Below are 27,980 nucleotides of genomic sequence, written 5' to 3' on the forward strand. Positions count from 1 at the left end.
GCTGGCTGCAATGTTTCATCCTCATCCGATTCCTCCACGTCACTCTCGTCCTGCAATTCAGAAACGATGCCCTCGTCCATGCATGGTTCCGCGGTGTCGGCGTCGTCATCGACAGAAATGAAATCATTCCAACCAATGTCATGACCCGCTATGTCGGAGTCGACGACGCGCTACCACAAATCGCCGCCGGACATCTTCCAAAGCATTAGGCTCGGCATCAGACACTGCGTCGACGAAGCCGGCCTTGCGGAAGCAGTTACGCTCGCCAGTGGCCGTCACCTCCGCCCTGGCCGCTTTTATCATCTCTACCGCTGAATACAATGAAAATGGGCACGGTGTTCCCGTCCGCCATCCCGGATTACAACCAGGGCCCGAGATTTGTACAAAGCCAAAGAAACGTCCGCACCGCAACAAGAGTGACATAACCGCGCGATGGGGTAGACGTGCAACGTGCACAGGCAGCAATCAAGCTAATCAAGCTAAAGATGCAGACGCACAGCGCCAGCGGAGAGAGCAGTGAGGGGCGTCAGTGTAGCCACCTCTGGAAGGCCTTCCGTGGTTCCCACGGAAGGCCTCCGCAATCGGCACCGGCGGCGGTGCGGTTGATCGCGGAGGCCACGCACGTATTTGCAAGAGAGAGAGAAGAGGGGAGCGGGCAGGAGGGCGATCTTGGAAGGCGCGTCGGCAGGCAAAGGGTAGCTCGCTTGAGAGCGCTTAGAGGGCAGTTCGCCTGCGATGAGGAGAGGGGATGCATATCGGCACAAAGGGGTCGAAGGCAGGTTGCCTCGCCATCCGTTCGCTGTAACCGATCAGCAGGGCTTAATGACATTCGTTATGCGTGCGATTTGGTGCCATTGAAACAATGTATATTTTGACGGTTGCGCTGGTCTCGTTCGTTATAAGCACAAGTTCGTCTTAAGTGGGGCCATTATATGTGGGCTCGACTGTAATGCAAACAGGCAGAACAAGCCGACACAAGCAGCATTATGCTTGAAGAGTCTTCAGCTTCCATTTTGCTTTCTTGCTCTCAGTTAGTATATTATTCTCAACTTTGTACAGGTTGTTGAGCAGCGTGTTGTCAGAAGCACTGCAGGACATAGTTTAACTCTTTCGTTACTGTCATAGACCATTAGTCATATATGATCGACATTTTTAAGCTGCTGCCGAAAATTCAAGACCCCGCTTCTGGACAAACTGCTTCATCTAGTTTGCTTTTATAGTACCATCTCTTTGGCTTTGTTTTTTATTTTCTAATGCAAGGAGGCGACGGGAAAAATGAAACTTTGACCGGTCATAGTCCGATGGTCGCTGATCATAGCGTCGGTTTCGCTGCATGCTCCTTAAAGGTGAAAGGCTATACTGAGCGCTTTTGTCGGTTCTTATACTGTGTACTTTTTTAGAGCAGCAGTGATGAGTTACACAACCACTTGGAATGGTTGGATTTCAGTTTCGATTGCGAGACTTGGTCTCGGAGACCCAGGACATCAGCGCATGCTCACGCGTACTTCATTTTGCCATTCACGTTATATTTTATGCAGTACGTTTGATTTGTAAATGATGAGAGTGGTTTTATTTGATTCTTTAGGGTCTTCACAACGTACTGCCTAGATATTTAACCAGATGGGCCTGCAGATTTTTTGTTATGATGATGATGTCAAGGAATTTCAAGCCCCCTTTTCACCCATAGAACCTATTCATTAGCCACCAAAAAAAAATGGAGAAAAGTATGAACTGCAAGCTCTGCTATAAAGGAAACAAGAACAGAGCCCAGAACAAGTGCAATGTGTAGCATGTCCCATATCTACCTCCACTGATAAAGAAAGAGTTAGGTAATATAAATTTAAAGCTTGTTCATTTGACACTGACAGGACCACAAAAAAATTGGTGAATTATCTGGATATTGAAATGTCAAAGGAAAAAAAAAATGAAATGTGCCCCAGCGTGACATACCTTTATTTGCCTAAGAAGTTTGTAGCCATCATCTGTTTTCTTGGGTGAATTTGAGTGGCGGCAATAGTGCTAATCACTGCCAGATGCTCTGTGGCACACACACCATTAGGAATCTGTTCACAGAAGTCCTCCAGCATAAACAGGGCTTCTGCAGCTTTTTATACCGTGCGCTTTGGCGGTTGGGGCAGCTGTTCACAATCGTCATTTTCGGATGAGACGTCGTCGCCGGCACCTGTGTTGTCCTGAATTATTTCGTCCTCATTTAGCTGTCCGGCGACTGTGACTCTTGATTTTTATGTAATCAGTTAGCCACACGAAAGAAGGCAAGGCTTGCACTTGCTATCAGCACTATTACTATTGTGAATCTGAGCACTGAATTAGAAGATAAAGTTTTTCCAGCAGAAAGGGCAGACAAGCTTTTTTCACTGCTGCATGCACACAATGTTGTGTAACATAACGTGATAGCTCGTAGTATTGGCTTCTTTTGCTTCACACCATCATCCGTCACTGCGACATCAAATTGCTTGACGACAACTTGCAGATCAGTGGTGCGACCACAAGGTGCACAGCATCCAGGTCAGGAACCTCAAGAAGTTTTAGTCTCAGCTTCTGCTCATATTCATAAATCTGATGTACTGAAAACATGGTACTATGCTGCAAACAGCTATCCGTATCTGTCAAACTGGCCCTCCAAGCTGTAAGTTTGAAACTTGCCTAGCAAACGTACTTGAAGTCAAGGTCTTCAGTGCAGTTGGTTGACACTTCAACAGGAGCTTATGAGGTACGACGCAGTGTCATGTGAGTTTCTCAAGTTAATTGGCCAGCATCATGCTTCAGGCTCTGCCAGTGGTTCAACCAGTCCACAATCTTGTTTAAAAAGTCAATCTGGTGAAAGGCGGGTCGGAGGTGCTGACCTTTGAATGGCTTCTTGACATTCACTATACGTGTATTGCACCACGCAGAGACAGTGTTAACAAATTCTAATGTTCTATTCATATGCTAAAGTGCAACATTGGTGCTCCATAGTGCTGCAACAGTCGAACTGTTGAAGATCCTTAGTGCAAGCTTTATGCTTTACCGCTCTAGATTGGATCGATTTATTGCCTTGAGGGACAAAGTTGGAGCAAGCCGCAAAAGCCCATTTTTTTGTTCCTCATGCAACTTGCACAGTTCATTAAAGGAGGCTGTCAACACTGATGGATTTTCCCGAGAGGGCACTGAAATCCTGAAAAAAGATGCACCTTCCACTATTTCAGATGCCTTTAGGATATGAACTGCACCCAGAATAAAAATTAAATTGGAGGACGCTTAAGCTTCGCCTAGAAGAGTGGAATGCGACAGTGTGTTGCACTGCCAGGGAGTGCACAAAATGCCATCGAATGGGCGCCCCGCCGTTTGGACAAATCGCTGTAAGTCTCTAGGAGGCCTCTCAAAGCAGCCCTGAAGAGATCAGGAATGGGGCTGCAGTGACACTGCTCCCTGAATTGGCTCTTGTGCATCTCTGTTGTGATTTTAGAGGAAAGGAAAGGTGCAGTAACTGTCCCACATCTCGATGGACACCTCAACCATGCTGTGAAGGGAGGGAGGAAGTTTGTAGTGAAAGAGAAAAGACAAGAGAGGCCGTAGTGGAGGTTTAGGTCTCCGCTGGTGTCCCATTTGTTGACCACAAGAGCACACAGACACAGTACGGGTTGCATGACATAGTCCAGAGTTTGACAGAATACCGTCTGGCGAGGGGCGAACATTGTAGAAATAAACATACACTTGCCAAAATTTTCGAAGAAAAGGAAACGACTTTTCGGGGCCCATACAGGTCCCTTGATCACATAGAGCGCCGCATAGAATGACGGTGGTTGAAGTACGGTTAGAATTGGGTAGTGTCCAATTGTAGATCTCTGAAAGATGTCCACGTGTCCTGTTAAGAGCATGCTTCGTGTTATCTATATGAAGAGATTCTAAAAGAAGACGCGATGATAAGTTTTTCTCTGTGGCAATGACTGATGCTTCGTCCCAATCGATGGTGTGTCCCATTGATATGCTGTGTTCCACCAAAGCATTAGATGTGGAGCAGCCGTTCGTGACGTCATTATGATACTCTCTGAGCCTGCGTCTGAAGTTTCCGGTTTCGCCAATGTAAGCGACGTTGCAGACTTGACACGGTATCTTGTATACCACGCCCGGGTACCTTGAGAGATCTAGACGATCTTTTACCCGGACGCAGCTGTTGTTTTAACTTAATGGTAGGCACATGAGAAATGTGCAAGCCATAACCTTTGAAAATGCGTGAAAGTGCTTCGCTTCCCCCGGAAGCATACGGAATGCTCGCTCGCTTGGCTTCTGCGTTTTTCTGCTTTTGGCAGGACGGGAGGCGTGAGCGGAGTGCTCTTGGCTTTTCATTAGCTGCTGAGGATATCCATTGTTTTTCAAGTCTTGCTTCACTTCGTCGATTTTGCAGCGGCGTTTTTCTTGGCTCGAGCATAGGGTGAAAGCATAATTAAAAAGTGATTTGGCGACTTACCGCTTGTGACCAATTGGATGTGCAGACTGAAAGTCAAGGTATTTCCCGGTGTGCGTTAGTTTTCAATATACTGAGGTTTCAAGCACGGTTGTTGTTCTCTGTACAAGGACATCAAAAAAAGGGATTTTTCCGCTGGCTTCTTCTTCCACGGTAAATTGTACTGATGGCTGAATTGAATTCAGATGAAGTAGGAAAGGCTGCACTTCTTCGTGATGCATAATGCTGAAACAGTCATCCACATAGCGTAGGAATAACTTTGGTGCCGGTTGGAATGTGGAAATGGCTGCTCTCTCAATGGCTTTTAATGCGAGGTTGGCGCAGACAACGAAGATAGAGGCTCCCATTGCTGTGCCAAAGCGCTGCCTGTAGAAAGTTCCATTGGAGACAAAATACGTGTTGTCGAGAGAAAATCTCAAGAGATGGCATAGGTCGTCCATGTCGAATGGAGTCCTTGAAGGCAACCAAACAGGGGTGTAACACCACCTGTCGTACCTTAGCGCAAGCTATTCGCTTTACTTTCATCCCTGCAACATAAATGGCACTGCATTCCACAGCTTATGGGGCAGACAATTGAAATGCTTTATTGAGTAGAGCGCAATTTTTATCTGGTCCTGTTTCAAAATTTGCACATTCTTAATTACTCATGTACGTATCAGTACACAAAGACACCGTGAAACGTGGTACTGTAGTACTGAAACGTCGTACGTGTTTGTTCTTCAGTCACCTTGCTGTGAACACAGAGTTTAATGGGTTGCTAAGTCTGTATTATTAGCTTAATTTGAAAACTGTTTTCAGCGTTGCATTCCTTACGCATTGCAGTATCTACCCATGAGTTAAAAATGACTTTGTGATGTAAATTTCCTTTTCTGTTGTTTGGGCAGACAATTTAAAGATATTTAATGTCTTGTGGACTAATTGGTTTACAAGTATAATGACTGCACTTTTGAAATCAGCAGGAGAAACTTAACAAGTAGGGGTGTGCGAATATTGAAATTTTTGAATGCGAATCGAATACGAATACAGTAAAAGCTCGTTAATTCGACACTGACGGGCCGCGAAAAATTGTCGAATTAACCGAATGTCGAAATATCGAATGAACCACAAAAAACATGAAATTTGCCCCAGCATGACATACCTTTATTTGGCAAAGAAGTTTGTTATCGTCGTCTGCTTTTTCGGGCGAATTTGAGCGGCTACAATAGCTCTAACAGCTGCCAGATGCTCCGCGGCACGCGAACCATCCGGAATTTGTTCACAGAAGTCTTCCGGCACGGACAAGGCTTCTGCAGCTTCTTTCACCGTGCGCTTCGGCGTTTGGGGCAGGTGCTCACAATCGTCATCTTCCGACGAATCGTCGTTGTCGGCGCCTGTCACTTCTTGGATGATTTCGTCCTCGGTCAGCTGACCGGCAATGGTGACACCATCATCGATGGACACGTAATCTGCGAGCCGCACGGCAGGAGGCAAAACGCTGTCGAAACAGCTGTCGTCTTCTGTGGTTGCATCAGCTGCTTCTGTCGGCAGTTCCCCCACACCGCAGTTCGGTTGCACAAAACCGCTGTGCCGAAAGCAGTTCGCAATAACTGCTGTAGGTGTGTTGGCCCATTCGTGCGCCAGAATGTTCAAAGCGCTGAGGAGCGTAAGGTCGTACTTCTTCCCAGCTTCCATACAGAGAAGCGTGCGCTGCAATACATGCTTTCTGTACTTGCATTTTATATGCTGGATTATGCCCTGGTCCATGGGCTGAAGGGTGTGGGGTTGAATTGGGGAGATAAGTACTTTCTCCCCACTCAATCGCGGCTGACACGGTTCAAAGCCGCCCGGACCCCACCCCGTGATCACGTACGCTACCGAGCGCTCGCCGACCACGGCGGGCCTTGCTCTGGGGGAACAAAGGAACGACACATTGGCTGACACAAACAGGCATTTATTGCTACAGAAACAATAACGCCAGCTAGCAACAAGGTACGCTAATGAATCGAGGGCGTCCGACTCACCAGCAAGGTTCCGAGCGAATGTTCGCCCGCGCTAGGGCAAGGGATATAAACTCCGCAGGCCGGACGGGACGAGTACGGGAGCCTGTCTCCCCGTCGCTTCTTCGCCCCGTCGGCGAAGAGCGGAGCCCCGAGCGACGCGTCCGCTCAGGCTCATTATCCCGGCCCAAGAGAGCCCATCTCCCGCGGGCGGGCTTCAGCAGTCTCCCGCGCAGCGACGCTGGCGCCCTCTCTTGCCAGTTAATGTAACTGGCAAGGGAACGCGCTCATCCTCGGGGTGAGACTGCTGCTGCACGGTGCCTCGCGGGAAAGCAAACTCAGGGGGCTGCAGGGCAGGTCCCCACATCCCCCCAACCTTAAATAGACCCACGCGCCTGAAAGTACATGCTATGGAGGAGTCTCCTGGTCTTCATGTCCTTGAGGCACGTCTTGCAGCTGAGGTCACGCCGACAGCGTCCACGCAGACTTCCGCGGTATTCCGAAGGCGGCGTGAAGGTCTCCGCTGGGACGACTCGTATGGCCCGCGGACTACCGTGTCCGCAGGCCCGCGAATCGAAGGCCGGTGGGAAAACTGCAGGCCAGGATCCTGCAGTAGTCGCCAGGGCAGCAGCAGCCGGAGGTGACTGCTGACTGGTCTCGCCACAGCTGCCCCGGATGGATGCGGCGAACAGGATACAGGCCGCTCCGTCGCAGCAGGTGGCAGCGAGACGATGTGCACCGGTCAGCAAGCCTGGGTGGCTCCACCGGATCTGCAAAATTGTCGAAACGCTCTCGGCGTGCCTTTAACGTAGGTCACGGGAGGGGAAACGGCATCCGCAAGGGCCTCGTGGCACAATGCCTAACTCGCTAGCAAAACGTGTCGGCGGCTGTGCAAACGCAAAGTTCGAGTGAACAAAGCCCTTTCTTGAGTTGAACGAGACTGCTCAGTTCGTGCGAGGTTACAAAAAAAACGGACGGGCAGCAAAGTGCGCCCCCTCTCAACGTCACGGTCCGGTGGTCATGTCTCTTTTAATGTGGTGCAGGCAGCTCCGAAAAGCCTCAGGCCTAACGACCACTCCTACAACGACCGTGACCACAACAAAGACCCGAAACGGGTTTTGTGCGCGCAGCCGCGAGGAGACATCAGCTTTGTGGGGTGGTCCTACCCCGCTCACTGCACAAAGCAGCTTCTGAGCGGTCGGCGCCCACCGTATCGGACGGTGTCGGAGCACCCGGTGCCGAGCTGCAATACCAGCGAGCTCGTAGCGGCACCCGTGGCCCCAGGCCACTCGGCTCCCGGAGCCGCGACTCCCAGAGTCGAAAAAGAGATAGTAGAGAAAATATATACAGAAACTCGGACCACCCACGCGGCTTCCGTACTCACTCGCTTCGGGCTCGGCGACTCCGCGGGCGCTAGGCCTCGAACTCCCTCGATGCGGACCAAGTCATTCTCACGAAGAAACTCCAGGGAAAAAGAATGTGCTGAGCATGTCGAAAAGTTCAAACATGCTGCAGCGCAATACACCTCGCACTCAAGAAAGCATGCCGCAGGTCCTAGCGATCAAAATTCACTCTAGGCCTAGCACTTGTCAAGTCCGGACAAAGAGCGTTCCTCGAACCGAACCGACAGTCGTCCAATGTTCCAAGAGCAGGCCCCACGTTGGGCTGCCAGATGTGGGGTTTGACATGGGGAGATAAGTACTTTCTCCCCACTCAATCGCGGCTGACACGGTTCAAAGCCGCCCGAACCCCACCCCGTGATCGCGTACGCTACCGAGCGCTCGCCGACCACGGCGGGCCTTGCTCTGGGGGAACAAAGGAACGACACATTGGCTGACACAAACAGGCATTTATTGCTACAGAAACAATAACGCCAGCTAGCAACAAGGTACGCTAATGAATCGAGGGCGTCCGACTCACCAGCAAGGTTCCGAGCGAATGTTCGCCCGCGCTAGGGCAAGGGATATAAACTCCGCAGGCCGGACGGGACGAGTACGGGAGCCTGTCTCCCCGTCGCTTCTTCGCCCCGTCGGCGAAGAGCGGAGCCCCGAGCGACGCGTCCGCTCAGGCTCATTATCCCTGCCGAAGAGACCCCATCTACCGCGGGCGGGCTTCAGCAGTCTCCCGCGCAGCGACGCTGGCGCCCTCTCTTGCCAGTTAATGTAACTGGCAAGGGAACACGCTCATCCTCGGGGTGAGACTGCTGCTGCACGGTGCCTCGCGGGAAAGCAAACTCAGGGGGCTGCAGGGCAGGTCCCCACAAGGGCTGCGGTTGTATTTGGCGGGAGGAACACAAGCTTCATCCATTCCAGGCCCGACACCTTGCAGTGAGCACTGCAATTGTCCGCGGTCGTTTCCTTTTGTCACCGTAGGCTTCACTGTCAAACGCCTCCATAATGCTGTTTTCATTCTTCATGTAAGTGGCCAAGGTGGTTCTTTTATTATCATACTTGACCATCACGTCAGAGCGTGAAGCACCATCCTTCAGCACCTTCAATATTTCCACTTTCGTGGCTAGGTCCTTCGCCTGGTTGTACTTCGGCCGCTTTGCCGGTGTCGCCATCGGAGCAGGACGCGATGGGGAGGCGCGCAGGCACGGCGCGCTACGCACTCGAAAACAGCACAGTAAACACGCTGGCAAAGCACGCAATATCCAGAAAAGGCGTGTTAGGGTTCAATAACCGCGATCGTAGCAGCAAGAAACACGGGGCAACGACGACACACGCCAAAACGAGACTTGCTGAAGATAGGGTTAACACGACTAGAGTCACTAAATAAAGACTTATGCCTGTTTCACATGCAAGCGAACCGCTCGCGAACTCCGCCGCGGCGGCGAGTACACCCTCTCTCAAGCGGCGGAGAAAGCCCCAGCGGCTGGAGCGGCGAGGTTCGGGCAAGTTGGAAATTTTCGCGGCGGCGACGCGGCAGCACCGCATCTCAACCAATGACCGCCTGGCAAGGGTGGCTAGACTGGCCCGGCGTTGCCACGAGAGTTTGTACGCCGCACGTACGAACTTTTGTTTAGGAAATAAATTGTATAAAGCGCTGTTTAATGCTTAAAACGTAATAATAATATTTATTTAACTAAACAATGAAAAGAAATGACAAAATAATGCTTTTATATTACGCTTTTTTTGTGTTTGCAGGCCACCAAAACCGGTTGCAGGCGCATATCTTTTGCCCGCAACATTGGTTTTCGCAGCGGTGGGAAACGCGGAGCGGCGATGCATGTGAAACGAAAGCTCGCGAACCGCTTCGCAGCGCCGCGCCGCTGTTCGCTCTGTTCGCCAATTCGCTTGCATGTGAACCGCCCTTTAGAGTACCGTCACTGCAGCACGGCGGTAAGCAGGGGCGGCCATTTTGTTGTTTATCATTGTTGCCAGATTGTCGCTTCGGCGACCTCGCCGCTAACTTTGACCCGGCCATTTTGTAAACAACGCTGTTAGCCACCCTGCGCTGCGGCGGGGATCGTAGCCGTACGGCGTGGAGCCGCTCAGATGCAAACGGTACAGCTGTTGCCTTCAGTTTATGCTTTCGTTGTGCGGAGCTGAAATGCTGCGAGGCGCGGAATCCCTCTGGTCACTGAGTCGGTCACCGGCAGCACTCGCAGCGTCGCAGCACTAGGGCTACCACAGTTGCCCGACTGAAAACGCATAAGCCACAAAATGGCAGCCCCCATGAACCGTCGCAGTGTAAACAAATATCACGTGATGCAAACTGACCACTGATCGTGGCGGCGGCACAGAACAATAGGAGAAAAGAGTGCCGGTACTCTAAGTCTTTATTTAGTGACTCTAAACACGACGACTGAGCACGACTGCAAGAGGCAACGAAGCACAAAGAAAGACACCGGGCGCTTCGGCCACTGCTAACCTTGCTTCCCTCGCCCTCTCTCGCACTGCTGATGACGATGACCGTACGGATGGCCTACGCTACATTCTTTTTTTCCAACTTTACAGTAGCGCCACTCTTGGCGGGCCGTGGAACTAGGTCGAATTAACCGATGGGCGGTAAAATTTGTCCGAATTAACGAGAGTTTTGCCCCATAGACTCCTATATATAATTGTAGGAACCATGCGTGCAGGTCGAATTATCTGATTGTCCGAATTAACGGGGTCGAATTAACGAGCTTTCACTGTATGAAGTAAAAATGGCTTCGAATATCGAATCGAATATCGAATATCTGTTCACTACAAAAAAAATTTCAGAAAACGATGAGCAAGCAGACGTTGTTGCCCTTATTTTTTTTTCAAAATAGTGTACGGTCTTTGCAACTAAAATAAAACTAGACTGCCTCAGTACCATATAAAAAAACATGATGTGGACAGAAATGTATACTACTTGATTAGACAGCATAACAGTATCCAAACTATAATGAGGTCATGGAAAACAAAATCCACAAAATGACAAGACTGGCAACAAAAAAATAACATGATGACTATTAATCCTCATTCATTTGGAGTTCAAGGGACCAGAAGAAATGCCCGGTTCATCCGAAGGCCTCTGTTAATAAAATTGCCCGCACCCCCCCCCCCCCTCCCCCCCCAAAAAATGCTGCCGAAAATGCTGAAGACGCAGTAAGGCCTTATGAGGCGGCTCCATTGCGCTAACACCTGTAAGCCCGTGACTAGCCACCCATTTTGGAGTGCTGGAAGAACAACACAAATGCAAGCAAGGTGCCGGGGAGCATGCACTGGCGTCAGAGCAGTGAGGCAGTTTATAAAAAGGAAAAAGAAATAAGCCGCGTGGAGCTGGGATTGGACTGTCGGCGAATGCGCGGGCCGACGTTTCAAGTTGCCTCGGGGCAGCAGGGAAGCTCAGAAACCGAAACTACACAGCCAGGCTATTTTTTTGCCCTAGCCTTCTGATTGTTGCCACGCCTGCCGTTACGCCCGCTAAAGGGGTGTGCAGGTTACAATGCACCATGCAATAGGCGGGATTTTAACAGGATCGCTTGCCCTATTGTGACTACTCGACGCGCCCCTTCAGGTGGCTCCCGCGGCATTCCGCAAGTCGGCTTTCCCGCATAGCGTAGTTTACAAAACGGGATGGCGGAAGTCACGCTTGGAGAGTGATGAAGGCGACAGGACGCATTCTTCGGATGTGGGCATTAAATATGTAACGTATTACCGAAGGATTAAAAAAAAAGCGCGATTTCGCGTTGCGATTGCTCGAATACGAATCGAATATCAAACATTCGATTCGTATTTGAAATTTCGAATATTCGCACACCCCTATTAACAAGTCTTTGCAGTTTCATTCAGTTTGGTCTATAAATAAAGAAATAGTGCTAAAATCTCGCCTTAATGAGATTCTAGTCAAAATCTTCAGGAAAAAAACGGGCTTTGTGAGGGCACGTAATGCAAAGAGAAGATGGTCATTAAGGACAATGCACTGGATTACAAGAGAAGGCAAGTGTAGCAGGAGAGCCAGGTAGGCAGATCAGATAAGGCAGCCACTGCTGGCACGGGACTGGTTTAATTGGAGAAATGTGGGAGAGGTGGCTGTAGTCAGGCTGATGCAGGCTGGAATTTTCTTCTGTGCTGATTTGGCATGCTCCTCAATAAAACCTGGCAACTTTACCAATTTGCCCCCTTTGGATAATAATAATTTGCACCTGAAGGGTATATATAATGTGAGCTGAAATGCTTAGACATGATCATGCAAAGAGGCAGACTGAACTTGATTTTGCATGGCTATGATGGCGTTACTTGCTGCAGCGGATGGTTTTTGCTGGTTGGGGCATTGCCATAGGAATTGTGTGCTTGGTGGTAGTCTTAACCAGTAGGGAGGGGCGTTTTCTTTTCCTCAAATGGCGTCATCATCTGGGAGGAGTTTAACTGCAATGGACTGCTCCACGTGTTCGTGGGGCATTTGAAGCAGCTGGTGACATTTCCAACTGTCTGCATTTCAGAGTCGCGCCAGAGGGCGGAGGCAGCGCTGAGTTCCCTGCTGAGCGCCCTGCGCTGTGCCCTGGGCGTGGCACCTTCCCGCGATGCGGAAGCTGGCACCGCGGAGGATGAGCAGCTGGTGTTGAGCGCGGTCCAAGGCCTTGTCAGCCGAGTTGCCACCCTGGCCAGCACCAAGGTGTCTGTCTGCTGACTGTTCGGCCACCTTGTGATATGGCTCTGGTTTTAGTTTTGCATTAACGTCTGGAAGAGGACTGCCTGATTCTTGTTTGTTTAGCCTGCAGGTGTAATACACAGGGCAGTGGGCAAAAATCATTCAGATTTTGCACCCTGAGAAAAAAACAACTTTGCGAGAAGCGATATTGTCCAGGATTTCCACGATGTCATAGGGAAGGTGATTCCAATGGTGCTGTAGAGGACAGAAAGGCTATTTGTGGTAAAAAGGGAATCAGCAGCTAGAATATGGCAGGGCTGTTGACCGGCCTCTCCTCAATGGGCACCATGAGCCGGTCTCTGCTGAACTATGAACTAAAGTCCTGATGAGAGCATAATGATTGATGGAGTGCTAGGTGAGTGTTAATTAGGCCCTTGCAAATGATGCTTGTTTTGGTTCGAAGCGAATTAATTTTTTTGTATCAAATAATTTTGATGTAAACATTTCGAAAACTTCTGTCACACAAAGAAGGTTGAATGGCATTTTCAAAACCATGTACTTTTCTAATACACAAGACCATTATGTGAGAAGAAGAGAGAGTGCTTTAAAGCTTTGTCGCGCTCCTTGAACCTGTGTTGAACTTCTGCAAAAATGGCCATCGGAAATTGGTGGAGTTGACCTAGATGCGGTGCCAACATAATTGTGGTATGTGAGATCTATCTGTGGGGCTGCTGACTGCTGGTCTTAATTGCGATTGCTTCTTTTAAGCAATGACTCCATGAACACCTGCTTGGCATATGCACTGCTACGGATGGATGAATAAGGCTGAACCCTTAAATCGAACTGCAACTGCAGGAGTTTTTTAAACCTTTTGGGGCTATGATCGCTTCACATGTTTTTCAACATACCAAGTAGAACTATTTTAAACAAGCAAAAACAGCAAACCAAAACTTAAACTCTCTTTTTGGTCAGAGATGATACTTAGGTTGATGCTGCGATGACATTATATACAGTACTTGTAAAACACTCGTATGTGCATTTGAATGACTGAAATAGTGACTGAAAATGACGGCTGAGTTCATAAAATGTGCAGTAGGACCTAATACAGGCCTTATAATTTGTTGTCCACATGAAGAGCAGGTAATATCATAGGATTTTGGTTTGTAACGTCTCAAATGCAGTGTTGCCTGTAGAAATCAGAGGTTAAATTCTGGTAAAGGTTAAAGGTAAATTCTGGTAAATGTTAATTTCTGGTAAAGATTAATGGCAAAGGTTAAAATTTATTTGCGTTGGAGTCAATCGCGATACAGCTCCCATACTTGGTGGGAAGGATTGGGACAAAGAGGAAGATATACAGTAAAAGTTTCATCTCAATACTTGGACCTTGAAAAACCCCTTGAGTTGCCCTTAAACTGAATACGCACCTTTTCGCCTTTAGAGTGAGCCATTTCACAACCTCCTGCACAGTGTGGGTGAAATTGTCCTGCTGTGACACCTCTACTTGCCCCTTTGGGGCTGCCACAATGGCTCAGTGGTTATGGCGCTCGGCTGCTGACTTGAAAGACGCGGGTTCGATCCCAGCCGCGGCAGCCACATTTCGATGGAGGCGGAATGCTAGAGGCCCGTGTACTGTACGATGTCAGTGCACGTTAAAGAACCCCAGGTGGCCCAAATTTCCGGAGTCCTTCATATGGTGTCCCTCATAGCCTTAGTCACTTTGGGACGTTAGGCCCCCCAACCCTAACCCAGCCCCTTCGGGAGCCTCGTGCAAAATTTCTCAAGTGGGCTTTCCCTCCTAGTTGACCGAACGAGGTGGCAGAGCTCATGCTGTAAGAGCTTTGAAGGCGACACAACCTTTGTCATGCTTTAGGTGTGTAACACTTTATGGAGAGATGAAACAAAGAAGCAAGAAAAAAAAGTGTTTTTGCATTGTGATTGTTCAAAGAGGGTCAGTCTGCTGTCTTGTTCTCATGAGGTGGCACATGTAGGAAAGTCCACTTGCAGAATTTCCCATGAGGGTGAAGCCCAGCAGCGTCCGGATGTGATCGATCCACCTGATAGACAGAGAAAAAGTAAAGAGGATGCCTTTGTAGTGTTTATCTGACAGCGTAAACTCAATATTCGGGTAATGTGCCCAGATATTGTGGTTTTGCCACAGTAAAATTTATGAAAGTCAGCATGGTATTCAGTTGCTGGCTATTTTCAGAAATTCTCGAATATCAATTTCTTCAATGTTCTGAATACCAAACATATTGGTATTCATAGTTGAACATTCCTTACAATCTTAGTGGAGCAGAGACTGTAGATTTACCGCACACAGGCACAGACATAAAGAGTCCTACCTCACCTCTCGCACAGAGGTGAGGTAGAACGAAGCATAGGCAGTGTGCCAGAGAGTGGTGCCGTAAGACTGGACCTGTTTGGCTAATTAACCAAGTGCAGTCACTCTTGACTGAAGGGTTGCACATGGTTGGCACCAAATACACTTTAAAGGCAAAGAGAAAGCGCCAAGTTGAAATCCTGCACACCTGTCGCCATAAGTTCAAGGTTGACAAGCAGGCGCAATTAAAAAAGAAAAAAATGAAAGTGCTTTAAAGAAGAGATGTTTAGAGGATAACCTTGCTGTTATAGCTTGGTGCATAGAAAAAACAATAGCTCGAAAGTGATTATTGTGGTTGATGGATATTGAAGGAGTCTGCCAGTGTAGTAAGGAGTGCCTTGTTAGCTATGAACCAACATGCCCCGGAGAGTGTTTTACGGAACTTAGTATGACAAGTGTAAAACAAATTAGAATGGGAACCTCTTGAAGTGGGAAGGAGGAAACTAAGGCTGACGTTTTTTTGTAATATCTATTACTATAGAGCTACTATTCCAAGAGAAAAATACATTTTCACCCACTATACAGATCTGAGCATGTTGATCACAATCACAAAGTGTGCAAGTTCAGCTCGAGCTAATATGTTCAAAGTCAAATCATAGTTTCTTCCACACATTGTTCAAAAATGGAACGCCTTATATTCATCTTTTGCAAATATTGCTGACAATAACATGCTTCCATCGTTATTGTAATAAATTTTTATGCACATTTTTTTTTATAGCCCTGCCTCCCCCCTCTATTGTAAAGCCACAAGTGGCGCTGTAGGTAATCTCATAAATAAATAAATATGAAAATAATGTGTTGCAGAGAACATGCAAAGGCCTGTAGAGTGTTCTGAGCCAGTCCACGCAGAGAAAGGGCTAGTTAACACTGGAACTGAAGGGAGGGCAGCCCTGTGTCCCCATTGTTGTTCACACTTTATGTGGTTAGCATTGAAATAAAGTTAAAGCTTAGTTTAGTTTATGGTGGTTTAACGTCCCAAAGCGACTCAGGCTATGAGGGACCCCGTAGTGAAAGGCTCCGGAAGTTTCGACCACCTGGGGTTCTTTAACGTGCACTGATATCTCACAATATGCGGCCCTCTAGAATTTCACCTCCATCAAAATTCGACTGCCGTGGCCGGTATTGAGCCCGTGTCTTTCGGGTCAGCAGCCGAATGCCATAGCCACTGCAGGGGCTACAGGACAGCCTTTAATTTAGGTTGTAGCCTTGCCTGTGGCTGCTTCATGCCAGTCAATCCGACTGTGCGCTGCTCTGCTTGGTCTTCTGCAGCTTACCTTGTGTTGTGCTACCACTGTCGTTGTAGGAGCGGTTGGAGGCGGAGACAGAGCGCTCTCACCGGGAGCAGCAGGAGCTGCGGACACAGCTGGAGACCAGTGTCAGTGAGCTGCGCCGGCTGGATGCAGCCCGAGACAGGCTCAACACAGGTGGGAGGCCACAATTCGTTGCTCAGCTAGACAGGCTTGAATGAGAGTGGGTGACGGAACAAACGCGTGTTAATGACATCCCAGTCGAAATCAAGAGGAAGGAATGGGCATGCACTGCGAAGGCAAGATAACCACATGGTCCTTAAGGGTAACGGAGTGGATTCCAAGAGAAGGCAAGCGCAGCAGGGGGCGGCAGAAGGTTAGGTGGGCGGAGGAAATTAAGAAGTTTGCAGGGATACAATGGCCACAGCTGGCAAAGGGCAGGGTTAATTGGAGAGACATGAGAGAAATCTTTGCACTGCAGTGGGCATAGTCAGGCTGATGGTGATGGTCGAAAGTCAGCATGTCGCATGCTCGTAACTGCAGAGATGCAACTCCAGTGACGAATGGCTTGCACGTTTTCATTTGCTTTCTCGGTGAAATTGCAAAACCCTGCCAAACCAAACTACCTGTAAAAAATGGGCACAAATTTCTAGGCATAACTTTTCATAAAAAACTCGCTTTCCTGCCTCACATAAAAGCGTTGATAAAGAAAGCTTGCCGATCACTGAGCATACTCAAAGTCCTTTCACACAAACACCGGGGTTATGTTACCCCATAGTTACAAAGTGGTCATCTAGAACACTGGTTAACAAAAAATTAGGGGTTTGCGAATATTCGAAATTTCGAATACGAATCGAATATATTTCATATTCGGTTCATATTCGTATTCGTGAATGATATTCGTGAATTTCCGAATATTCGAAAATTCCCGAATACTTGGCAGCGATCGTATACCGTGCCGACCTTCGTAAATTTGTTTGTGGCAAAAGTGCAATATCTGGGCAAATTATCTGAATAGAGTTTAAGGTTTCAGGAAAACAATATAAAGGCCCTGTTCTCTCTCCTTTCCATCGTTTATCGCGTGGACCGATCGCATTCCGATGCCGCTAGGCTTGACCTTGTGCGCAATTCCGCAAGTGGGCTTTCCCACATACCACGCGTGCTGCGAACAAGATGGGGGATGACCCACTTCTAACAATTGCAACGCGAAAGCGCGTTTATTTTTTAACCTTCCGTAATATTGTCCTGACCAGCCTGCATCTGTCTCCATCGCGACGGCTGTTCGGGACGAACTGCGACACGCGCTGGCGTCCGAAGACGTACCCATTGTAGCTGCAGCCGACCAACCATCTCTGAGCTATGCCGCCGCCGCCCGTCGTCCACCTCCCGTACATCGTCAGTACCAGGCCGCTGCCGATTCCAGCTCTCGACGCCACAAGTTCGTGCCCCCGTCTGATGCACGCCTGGACCTGGAACCACTGGGCCGCAGAAAAACCAACATCTGGAGGACTGCAGACTGGAGGCCGCTGTGTTTCCACTGCGATGAACCTGACCACTTACACCGCTACTGCCTGTACCGCGAACTCTGGCTTCGAGGTTTCAACCGGGCTGATACGCGCCCCGCCACGGTGAACATCCCCGCGATATACAGGACTACCTTTGACGCTCTCAATCGCCAGTGTCAGCTTCATCTCGCACCTCCCGGTCGCCGCCCCCTCGCCGATCATCACCCCCTTCTTGTGGATCTCGCCGTGATAACCTTTCGCCACGTCGGGAAAACTAAGTACGACGACGCCTGGAGGTGGCATTGCCGGTGTTGCACGCAGTAAAGAACCTCCGCCTATGTTGGAATGTCCCCGCTCGACTAATGGCACCCTTGGTAGCGAAGACTGTTCTGTGGCCTCTAGCAATGTAAACATTATAATCGACGGTCGTGAAGTAACGGCGCTTGTAGACACGGGTGCAGATTACTCGGTCTTCAGCGGCAACTTCTCTCGGCGTCTTCACAAGGTTACCACCCCTTGGGACGGCCCGTCCATACGTACCGCGGGAGGTCACCTCGTAAACCCTGTTGGCAAGTGCACTTCCCGCGTTGAGATTCAAGGTGAGACGTGCCCAGCCACATTCATGATCCTGGAGAATTGCTCCAAAGACTTTATTCTTGGCATGGACTTTCTCCGTGAGTATGGCACTGTAATCGACGTAGGGCTGAACAAGTTGACCCTCCGCGCATGTTCTTCATCACCAATACCTCCTCGACCCCCCCCCCGCGCTGCCATGAAAGTTGATGCCAACCATGTTCACTTGCCGCCATTGTCGACCGTTTTCCTGCCGGTCCAAACCGATACCACCGCATGTGGCGAAGGCGTTCTCGAAGGAAGTGTCCAGATGCTACTTTCGCAGGGCATTGAGGTAGTGCGAGGGATCGCCAATGTTCAACGTGGGCGTGTCAACATTTCAGTGACCAACTTCAGGAAGAGCCGCAGCACCTGACGAAAGGGGTAGTTATAGCCCAACTGGACGAACTTAGCGACGTTCGCGAAGCTGCTGCGCTGCCTGAGGAGGAGGCCCCGCCCGGGTCATGTGACATTACAGCGTTGCCCCTGGACATCGATCCCAAGCTTGAGCCTTCCCACAGACACAAACTGTTCTCGCTTGTGCATCGATACTACAACTGTTTCGCGACGACATCCAGAGTTCGCCAGATGCCCGTCGCCAATCATAGAATTATTGTCGATACCGCGACGCCCCCGATTCGCCAACCGCCATACCGCGTTTCCTTGAAGGAGAGGGAAACCATACAAGAGCAAGTGCGTGAAATGATTAATGACGACGTCATCCAGCCATCCGACAGTCCGTGGGCCGCCCCTGTAGTACTGGTCAAGAAAAAAGACTGGACCCTTCGATTTTGCGTTGACTACAGGCGACTCAATAAGGTGACCAAGAAGGACGTGTATCCACTACCTCTCATCGACGACACTCTCGACCGTCTCAGTCATGCCCGCTATTTTTCGTCCATCGACTGGAAGAGTGGATACTGGCAGATTGAAGTGGATGAGCGCGGACCGCGAGAAGACCGCATTTATAACACCGGATGGGCTCTACGAGTTTAAGGACATGCCGTGTGGTCTGTGTACAGCGCCCGCGACATTTCAATTAGTCACTGATACTGTGCTCGCCGGACTGAAGTGGCAGACGTGTCTCGTGTATCTGGATGACGTTGTCATCTTCTCCAGCACTTTCGCTGACTCATCTTGTGCACCTTGAAGCGGTTCTTCAAGCTCTCCTAACCGCCGGACTCACGCTCAACCCTTCGAAGTGCCGCTTCGCATACAGTGAGCTGAAATTCCTAGGCCATGTCGTCAGCCAAATGGGTGTGAATCCAGATCCAGAGAAAACGGCTGCCGTAGAATCCTTCCCTCCACCATCCGACAAGAACACAGGTCCGCCAGCAGCAAGGTCGTCTTCGGCACGCGGCCAACCTACTTCAACTTTCTCTTCGCTACACTATTTTAGTGTAGCGAAGAGAAAGTCGAAGTGCGATGGCACGTGCCGAAGACGACGCTGCTGCTGGCGGACCTGTGTTCTGGTTCGTGTGTTCTTGTGCTCCGGCTATCACCAGCTGTGCTTGCCGCCGGCCTCTACGTCAAGCAAGTTGTGACATTTGGTGGAGCTGCTGGGTACGCATCTCATGCCACTCACCTCACCTCGCAATTCGAGCCCGGTACTAAGTCCCGGCCGTCGTGTTTTCCTGGAGCCCTCGGGAGAAATAGAGACTCGCGCTAGCCGACGGCAGCAAGGCCAAGCGCCGGAATTTGGACTCTTGCCCGCGGGATCGAGGACATCTAGGACGACCAACGCTGCCATGCCGTCCCAGTTACAACAAACCAACCCCGCGATTGCGCCGAGGATCGTCTATGTGCCTGTCACCCCAAGATCTGTCACTCCGTTCCGTGGCGATGGACTTGATGATGTTGAAGACCTGGTCCAGCACTATGAACGGGTAGCTCGACATAATGGGTGGACACCCGACCAATATCTGCAGAACCTGTATTTCTCCTTAGATGCCATAGCGAAATACTGGTTCGAGAATCACGAGGCGTCGCTAACATCATGGGAGATATGCAAGAGCGAACTGGTACGCACATTTGCAAACCAGCATCGGCAACAGCATGCTGAAGATCTGCTCCACGCTCGTATCCAGGCTCCCACCGAGAGCGTGAGAAGTTTCGTCGAAGACAAACTGCGTCTGAGTGCCCGCGCTGACCCTCGGGCTACTGAAGAGAAGAAGGTGCGGGCCTTGATGAGGGGTATCCGGAATGACATCTTTGGAGGCCTCGTCTGCAATCCTCCTACCACAGTAGCTGAATTCGTCGCTGAAGCTACCAACATCGAGCACGCATTGGCGACAAAAACACACGAATCAGAACACAGGTCCGCCAGCAGCAGCGTCGTCTTCAGCACGCGGCAATCGCACTTCAACTTTCTCTTCGCTACAATATGTTATCTAATTAATGCCCACACCCATGGCATTCGTTCTGCCACCTTAACTCTCAGGGCGTGACCACCGCCATCTTGTTTTGGTCAACTACACTATGCGGGAAAGCCTACTTGCGGAATTTTGCGTGAGGCGGGTCGAGGTGTCGCAACAGGGCAAGCGATCCTGTAAAAATTCCGCCTATTGCATGATGTACTGTAAACCATGCACCTCTTAAGTGGGTGTAACGGCAGGTGTGACAACATTTCAAGGACCCCTGTCACTAGGTAAAAAAAATAACCTGGCCGCGTAGTTTTGGTTTCTGAGCTTCGCCACTCGCTCGTGGCAATGGCAACTGTCGGCCCGTGCATTCGCCAGTAGTCCAATCTCAGCACCGTGCCGCTTTCAGACGCTGACTGACGTGTCGCTGGTCATTTTTTTTTCCTTTTTAGGGGCAGTCTCGCCATTCCGACGCCAGTCTGTGTTCCCCGGCCCTTTGCTTGCATTTGTGTTGTTCTTCCAGCCCACTAAAATGGGTGGCTCGTCAAGGGCTTACACATCTTTGTGCGATAGAGCCGCCTCATAAGACTACCGCATTGTCGGTAGTTTTTTTTTTCTCGGGGCCACGGGGCATTTTATAAATCGACCTTCGAATAACCCGGGCATTTGTGTCGGTTCTTTGAACTCCTAATTAAAAAGGTTTTACTAGCCTTCATGTTATTTTTGTTTTTGGTCTTGTCATGCTATGGATTTCATTTTGCCTGACCACATTACAGGTTGGATACTGTTATGCTGTTCAATTAAGTAGTATGCATTTCTGTGCACGTCATGTTTTTTTTTTATACAGTGCTCAGGCAGTCTAGTTTTGTTTATTTCAGTTGCAAAGTCTATACACTATTTTGAAAAAAATATGAGCAACAATGTCTGCTTGTTTATCTTTTCTGAATTTACTTTTTGTGCTGACCAGATATTCGATATTCGATTCAATATTCGAAGCCATTTTTTCTTCATATTCGTATTCGATTCATATTCGAAAATTTCAATATTCGCACACCCCTACAAAAAATAAATTTCTTTCCTTTGTCATTACTAGCAAATACGAACTAGCTTTTTAGGCCCTCTACAGCACCAGTATTGAAGAAGCGTAGCTTGTTGGGCCAGTTGGTGCATGGTATGAGGAAAACCAGCGAAAAGGACGCATTCACAAGGAGGAGAAGTACACAGGACAACGCTGGAAATACAACTGAAAATTCTTTACTTCGCCAACATCAGAACAGGGCGCACATGCGCGTGAGCACCACAAACGCTATCAAAACAGCAAACACAAAACTGATTAAGCGAGCGGAGAAACATGTGGCAACCTATGTCCCATTCATGAAAGTGTATTCTTTTGCCGTGAACCTGACAGAGCTGTCGCTGACGCATTCAGTTCCTAACTGCTTGATTTTAAAAGCTTCTAAGATTTCTCGTTCTATCTGTGCTTTGCCGCGGCCGATGATGTTGACATTATGGAACAGAGGGGTGCAGTCTTTGCAGTGGTTGCAATGTCTTGGAAGATTTGCTGTGTTGCCTGGCTGCAGCGAAGTGCGGTGCTGCCTCATACGGTCGTTGACGCATTGACCCGTTTGACCTATGTAGGCCTTGCCACAGGACAGAGGGAGCGAGTAAACAACATCGGTTGTGCATTTGGTGAACATGCTCTGGTGTTTAACATTACATTTCTTTTTTGTGCTGATTTTTGAGATACGTGAACAAAGCGACGACAGTTTGGTGGGCGCAGAAAAGACTACCTTAACACCGTATTTCATGGCTACCTTTTTAACGTTATGTGAGATTTTATGCAGGTATGGCATTACAGCAGGTCTGGATTCCTCACTAGGCGTTTCACCTCTTTTGTACTGTGACTTAAATTTACTGGTCAAGGTCTCAGCAATAGAAACGAGGACGTCCTCAGGGTAGCCCGCTGACCTCAAGCGGTCAAGTTGCGCTAAGAAACTCTTTTGCATATTGTGTGAACAAGACCTGCGCAGAGCATTACCAAGGCAAAGGTTGGCAATGCCTCTCTTCACAAGTTTGGAATGTGAGGAGGAGAAGGGCAGCAGGCTTTTCTTGGTCCGTGGAGGGTAGCTCCAGCAAACATGGCTTTCATCAGAGAAGGTGAGAGTCAAATCTAAAAATCTAATTGAGTCCTCAAGGGGCACTTCATGAGTAAAACTCAAGTCAGGACAGGTATCGGTAAAGAAGGTCAAAATGTCATTTGCAGCCGCTTCGACACTGTCACGGGAAGTTAGTTTCAAGAAAATTAAGAAATCGTCTACATACCTAAATACTTTCACTACTCGATCGTCAATAAGGGTATCATGCAACAAATTGTCAAAATGGGATAAAAATATGTGGCACAAAATAGGAGCTACACACGAGCCAATGGGAATGCCCTGCTTCTGTATGTACCTGCAGTTTTTATGTTCTACCACAGTGGAAGAAAGGTAGCAAGTCAAAAGTTCCAAAAAGGAATTCACCGCTATGCCCGAGCTGTTCTGGAAGGCCACTGCACCTCGGTTTTCGATGAGATCCCGCACAGTAACTAACAAGTCCTTTTGGGGAACTGAATAGAAGAGGTCTTCGATGTCCACGGAAAAGGCGGAATTGGCATTCACACTGGTAGCGGATAAGTAGTCCACGACGTCCATCGAGGTCCGAGCGCTAAAAGGGTCGTCAGGTGCCAAGGGGTCCAAGGATCGTTGTCCTGTGTACTTCTCCTCCTTGTGAATGCGTCCTTTTCGCTGGTTTTCCTCATACAGCACCAGTGTTTGTCACAGTTTTTGTAAAATTCTGCAGAGAACAATTTTCCTATACCTTGAGCATGGTGCATGATAGCCTCAGAAGGCAGTCTGTAACAACGAAGTTAACAACGAACTACACTCTGTAAAGCCAGCCTTAGGTGAATGGAAGTCTTGCACACGCCAGGAACGTTTCAAGAAAGGAATCTTCTGCCGGCTTCATATAGGGCACACACCTTGCTCATAACTTCATACTGACAAAACAATATCTGACAAGATCTGATCATACTGAAACCCCTATGTGAATCATGCGGTGATAAGCTTACAGTAAACCATGTTATTCTTTCGTGCAGAAAACTGGAAACACTAAGGAAAAGATTTTGCTATGTTTTACAGTGAACACATACTGTTTCATCCAACACTGCTCTTAAGTGAAAGCGGTCTTGTTGATTTCTTCTGTGTTTTTAGGTTTTTAAAGGAAGCAAATGTTCTAAACAGAGCATAGATTGGAAAAAATTTAGTCAAATAAATAAACAGACATTTAACCTCATGTTTGGTGTATGATAGCCTTAGTCGTTTATGTGACATAGAACCCAACACAACCTCCAGTCGCCTGGTGCGCTGAAGGAGTTGAAACCAAAACTGACTGGAGTTTCCTGCCGCTGGCTTGGTTACGTTTCATCTGCCAATAAAGTGCTCTGCCAGTGTCTCTCATCCGGACGGTTCCTGCTGGCTCTTGTACGTCAAGGATAGCGAATCAGAAATGTGGGAGCAGTCTGAACAATTGCTCAAAAACATTTGTAAAAATAATTTAGGTATTGACTTGCAGTCAGTGGAAAGAGCGTACCATATACAGTCGAAACCCGCGATAGCGAAATCTCGAGAATACGAAATTCTCGCCGCAACGAAATATTTCCGAGATCCCGGCAAATGCCCATAGGGGCCAATGTATTTCGTATCTCTCGGTAACGAAACATTTTTGTACCGCAATCCCACGATAACGAAATTTGCTGCAGCGTCGGTCCGCATACTGTCTCCCATATTATGAATAACAGCGTCAAAAAAGCACTCAAATTGAGCAAACTGCAATAGCGCGCTTGCGTGGCTACAGCGAGAGCATTGGCGCCTGGCAACCTTGCAGCCGGAACAACTTTAAAAACTTTAGCCACCTTGAGCCGGTGCTAGCCACCATACCGGCGCAGCGCGTGTCCTCTGTGATCGGTTCCGCGTTGTTGTTTATCTCGGAGGCTATGTTCAGGGAAGGCAGCCTCGCAGCGACACCATCAGGGGGCGACACTAGATCATCAGCGCTGCACGTTTAGGCCTGCGAGCGGTGCACATGTGTTCGTTGTGTGTGGTGGCGGTGTGTATGAGCAGCAGTCCGCACGTTTGCGTTTGAGATGTCTCCGCCAGCCAAAAAACGTGTGCGAAACTGACGACACCGAGGACCAAGGTCCACAACATGGAGAGACGGTAAACCCGAACCCGAGGAATGTGTTGGACGCCTTTGACACGATCCGGTCGTTCTTAGGCGCACACGACGACGACGTGGCAATGGATCACTTCTTGCAGTGTGAGAATAGAACCATGAAGTTGCTGCAAGGCAAGGCTCGGCAAACTAAGCTGACTGACTTTTGGCAATAAATTTTCTTTTTGCGGGCTGTTTTCTATCTTTTCTGTCTCATTTTCGCGGCAACGAAATTCTCGCGAAAGCGAATTTTTTTGCTGTCCCCGGCGATTTCGTTATTGCGGGTTTCGACTGTAGGTCGCTATGACGAAATGAAGAAACAGCCGATCGTCAGTTTTGCTTCCTACAAAGAAAAATCGAATGTTTTCTCTAATGCCAAGAAGTTAAAACGAACTTCATACAGCATCGACCAAGACTACTCACCTGAAACAAAAAATATTCGTAAACGGCTTTAGGAGTATGCGAAGGTTATTAAAGTGGATAGAAAAACTCGAGTCAAACTAAGCATTGATAAAGTGGTTGTTAACGGCAAGACGTTTAGGTGGGACAAAGAAAAAGAAGAAGTCGTTGAAACTGTGAAAAATAAATGACCCAAACATGGGGAAAAAGGGCGCGAAAATTTTGATCTGGCTACAGTAACAGTGAATTGCAGGAGTGTCGTTAATAAAGTTGACGACCTTGCTGCTCTTATCGACTCTGTGAAGGCCGATATAGTCTTTGGGACTGAATCGTGGCTAGACCCTTTCATTAGCGATAGCGAAGTGCTTCCCAATGATTTCATTGCGTATCGGAAAGACAGATCCCGTGTGGGTGGTGGCGTCTTTCTTCTAGTTCGCTGCTCTTTTAAACTCCTGTGAACTAGATATAGGTCATGACACTGTGGAATCAGTATGGTGCAAAATTACCTTGCCAGACAGTTCTTCATTTGCAGCGGGTGCCTTTTTATCGGCCACCAAACCCGACCGTCGACACGCTTCAGATTTTACATGATATCGTTTCCGAGGCCTCATTTCATACTTTTTTACGGGCAGGTGACTTTATTTTGCCTGAGCTAAAGTGGCACGACGGCACTTGTGAGCACACAGCTGGTGGAAGCTTAAACTTGGAGATGAAAGGTATTGCTGAATCTTTTGGGTTAACACAGTATGTCGTTGAACCAACTCATGAAACTAACATATTAGATTTTTTTTTTTGTAGCTCGCGAAATTTTGTGAATTTTGTACGTGTCATTCCGGGAATAAGCGACCATCATGCTGTCGTCGCAGTCAATGACCGATTTTTCGGACCCTCTAGGGAACGTAAAAACGTCCGAAAATTCAGGCAGTCCGAAAAAATGAATACATGCAAAAAAAACGCACCTTTTTTCCTCGAATCTAGAGGGTAAAGGGTGAAGTACCGGGTTTCCGAAACCCTGCCAAAGCATCAGTGAAGTGGCTATAAAAAGAGACGTTCAAAAATGCAGCCGACTGCCGGTTTATTATGTGGTACATGTGTACCGTCAGGGCAGCTGGTGTTATTGCTGCAGTGGCTTGAAGAACTTGTTTATTGTCGTTTGGGTGGCGTTCCGCTTGCATGCGATCATATTTTCCTCAATCTGAGCAAGGGTCGTGTCAGCACTGTTCATTGATTACGAGACAACATTTTACTCAGTGGAAACCCCAGCAGTCATACAGGCATTGCAGAATCAGGGTGTAGAAGAACCTTATGTAAAAACACTGGAATATATCTATAGCAACAGCACAGCTAACATAGTCCTCCATAAAGTCAGCAGTAAAATTCCAATAAGGAAGAGCGTCAGACAGGGAGATACAATCTCGCCAATGCTGTTCACCGCCTGATTACAGGAGGTATTCCGAGACATGAATTGGGAACAGTTAGGGATAAGAGTTAATGTAGAATACCTAAATAATCTGCAATTCGCTGATGACATTGCCTTGCTGAGTCACTCGGGAGATGAACTGCAGATTTCATCAGTGAGTTAGGCAGGCAGTGCAGATTGGTCCGTCTAAAAATAACAAGCAGAAGACCAAAGTAATGTTCAACAGTCTCGCAAGGGAGCAGCGCTTCACACTTGGTAGCGAGATGCCGGAAGTGGTAAGTGATTCCATCTACTTAGGGCAGGTAGTGAGTGCTGATCCTGATCATGAAAGAGAATTACTAGAAGGATAAGAATGGGGTGGAGCGCATGTGGCAGGTTCTCTCAGATCATGAATAGCACTTTACCAATATCCCTGAAGAGAAAAGTGTACAACAGCTGTATCTTACCAGTACTCACCTACGGGGCAGAAACGTGGAGGCTGACGAAAAGGGTTCAGCTCAAGCTAAGGACAACGCAGCGAGCCATGGAAAGAAAAATGATAGGTATAAGCGGAAGTGGGCAGAGTGGGTGAGGGAACAAACGCAGGTTAATGACATCCTAGTCCGTAGCCGAAGAGTTCTACGCAAATCTTACAGTAGCCAAGCTAATCAGAATGTAGCGCTCATCAATACGTCATCCCGCCAGTAACGAAAGAGGAAGTAATGAAAGCCTTGGGGAGCAATGCAACGGGGAAAGGCAGCTGGTGAGGATCAGGCAACAGTAGATCTGTTGAAGGATGGAGGGGAGATTGTGGAAGAAAAAATAGCCACCCTGTATACGCAATGCCTTATGATCTCGACCGTACCAGAAGCTTGGCAGAACGCAAACATAATCTTAATTGATAAGAAAGGCGACACCAAGGACTTGAAGATTACAGACCGATCAGCTTAGTGTCTGTTGCCTACGAGGTATATGCTAATGTAATCGCTACTAGAGTCAGGGCAACCTTAGACTTTAGTCAACCAAATGATCACGCAGGCTTTCGCAGAGGATATTCCAAGAGAGATCATATTCACACTATCAATCAGGTGATAGAGAAATGCGCAGATTATAACCAACCCCCACATATAGCCTTCATTGATTACGAGAAAGCATTTGACTCAGTGAAAACCTCTGCAGTCATACATGCATTGCGGAATCAGGGTGTAGATGAGGCTTATGTAATACTGGAAGATATATATAGGAACTGTACAGCTACCATAGTCCTCCATAAAGTCAGCAATGAAATTCCAATAAAAATGGCGTCAGGCAAGGGGACACAACCTC

At 48.4% G+C, this 27,980-nt stretch overlaps 1 protein-coding gene and 1 long non-coding RNA gene across 20 annotated transcripts in view; one reads left to right on the forward strand and one right to left on the reverse strand.

The window, feature by feature from the left end:
• The window catches only part of LOC144124450 (uncharacterized), a 425,125-nt gene that overhangs the window by 264,686 nt on the left and 132,459 nt on the right, over positions 1-27,980 (forward strand). For all 18 annotated transcript variants that reach the window (XR_013313175.1, XR_013313176.1, XM_077657111.1 and 15 more), the window contains 2 exons: positions 12,356-12,528; positions 16,188-16,308. Coding sequence is in view for 16 of the 18 variants with exons in the window: in XM_077657111.1 (XP_077513237.1) it covers positions 12,356-12,528; positions 16,188-16,308 (294 nt within the window). In the remaining 2 variants the exon portion in view is untranslated. The remainder of the gene's footprint in view (positions 1-12,355; positions 12,529-16,187; positions 16,309-27,980) is intronic.
• On the reverse strand, positions 14,406-26,245 carry LOC144124452 (uncharacterized). 2 transcript variants are annotated; one of them, XR_013313177.1, is made up of 3 exons: positions 25,762-26,245; positions 16,159-16,343; positions 14,406-14,558 (listed from the first exon to the last, which is right to left on the reverse strand). It is a non-coding gene; the product is annotated as an uncharacterized LOC144124452 (long non-coding RNA). The 2 variants fall into 2 exon arrangements; XR_013313178.1 differs by lacking the exon at positions 25,762-26,245 and adding an exon at positions 17,455-17,743.

The sequence above is a fragment of the Amblyomma americanum genome, chromosome 3 (genome assembly GCF_052857255.1).
Source record: "Amblyomma americanum isolate KBUSLIRL-KWMA chromosome 3, ASM5285725v1, whole genome shotgun sequence".
In the NCBI taxonomy this organism is placed as follows: Eukaryota; Metazoa; Arthropoda; class Arachnida; order Ixodida; family Ixodidae; genus Amblyomma; species Amblyomma americanum.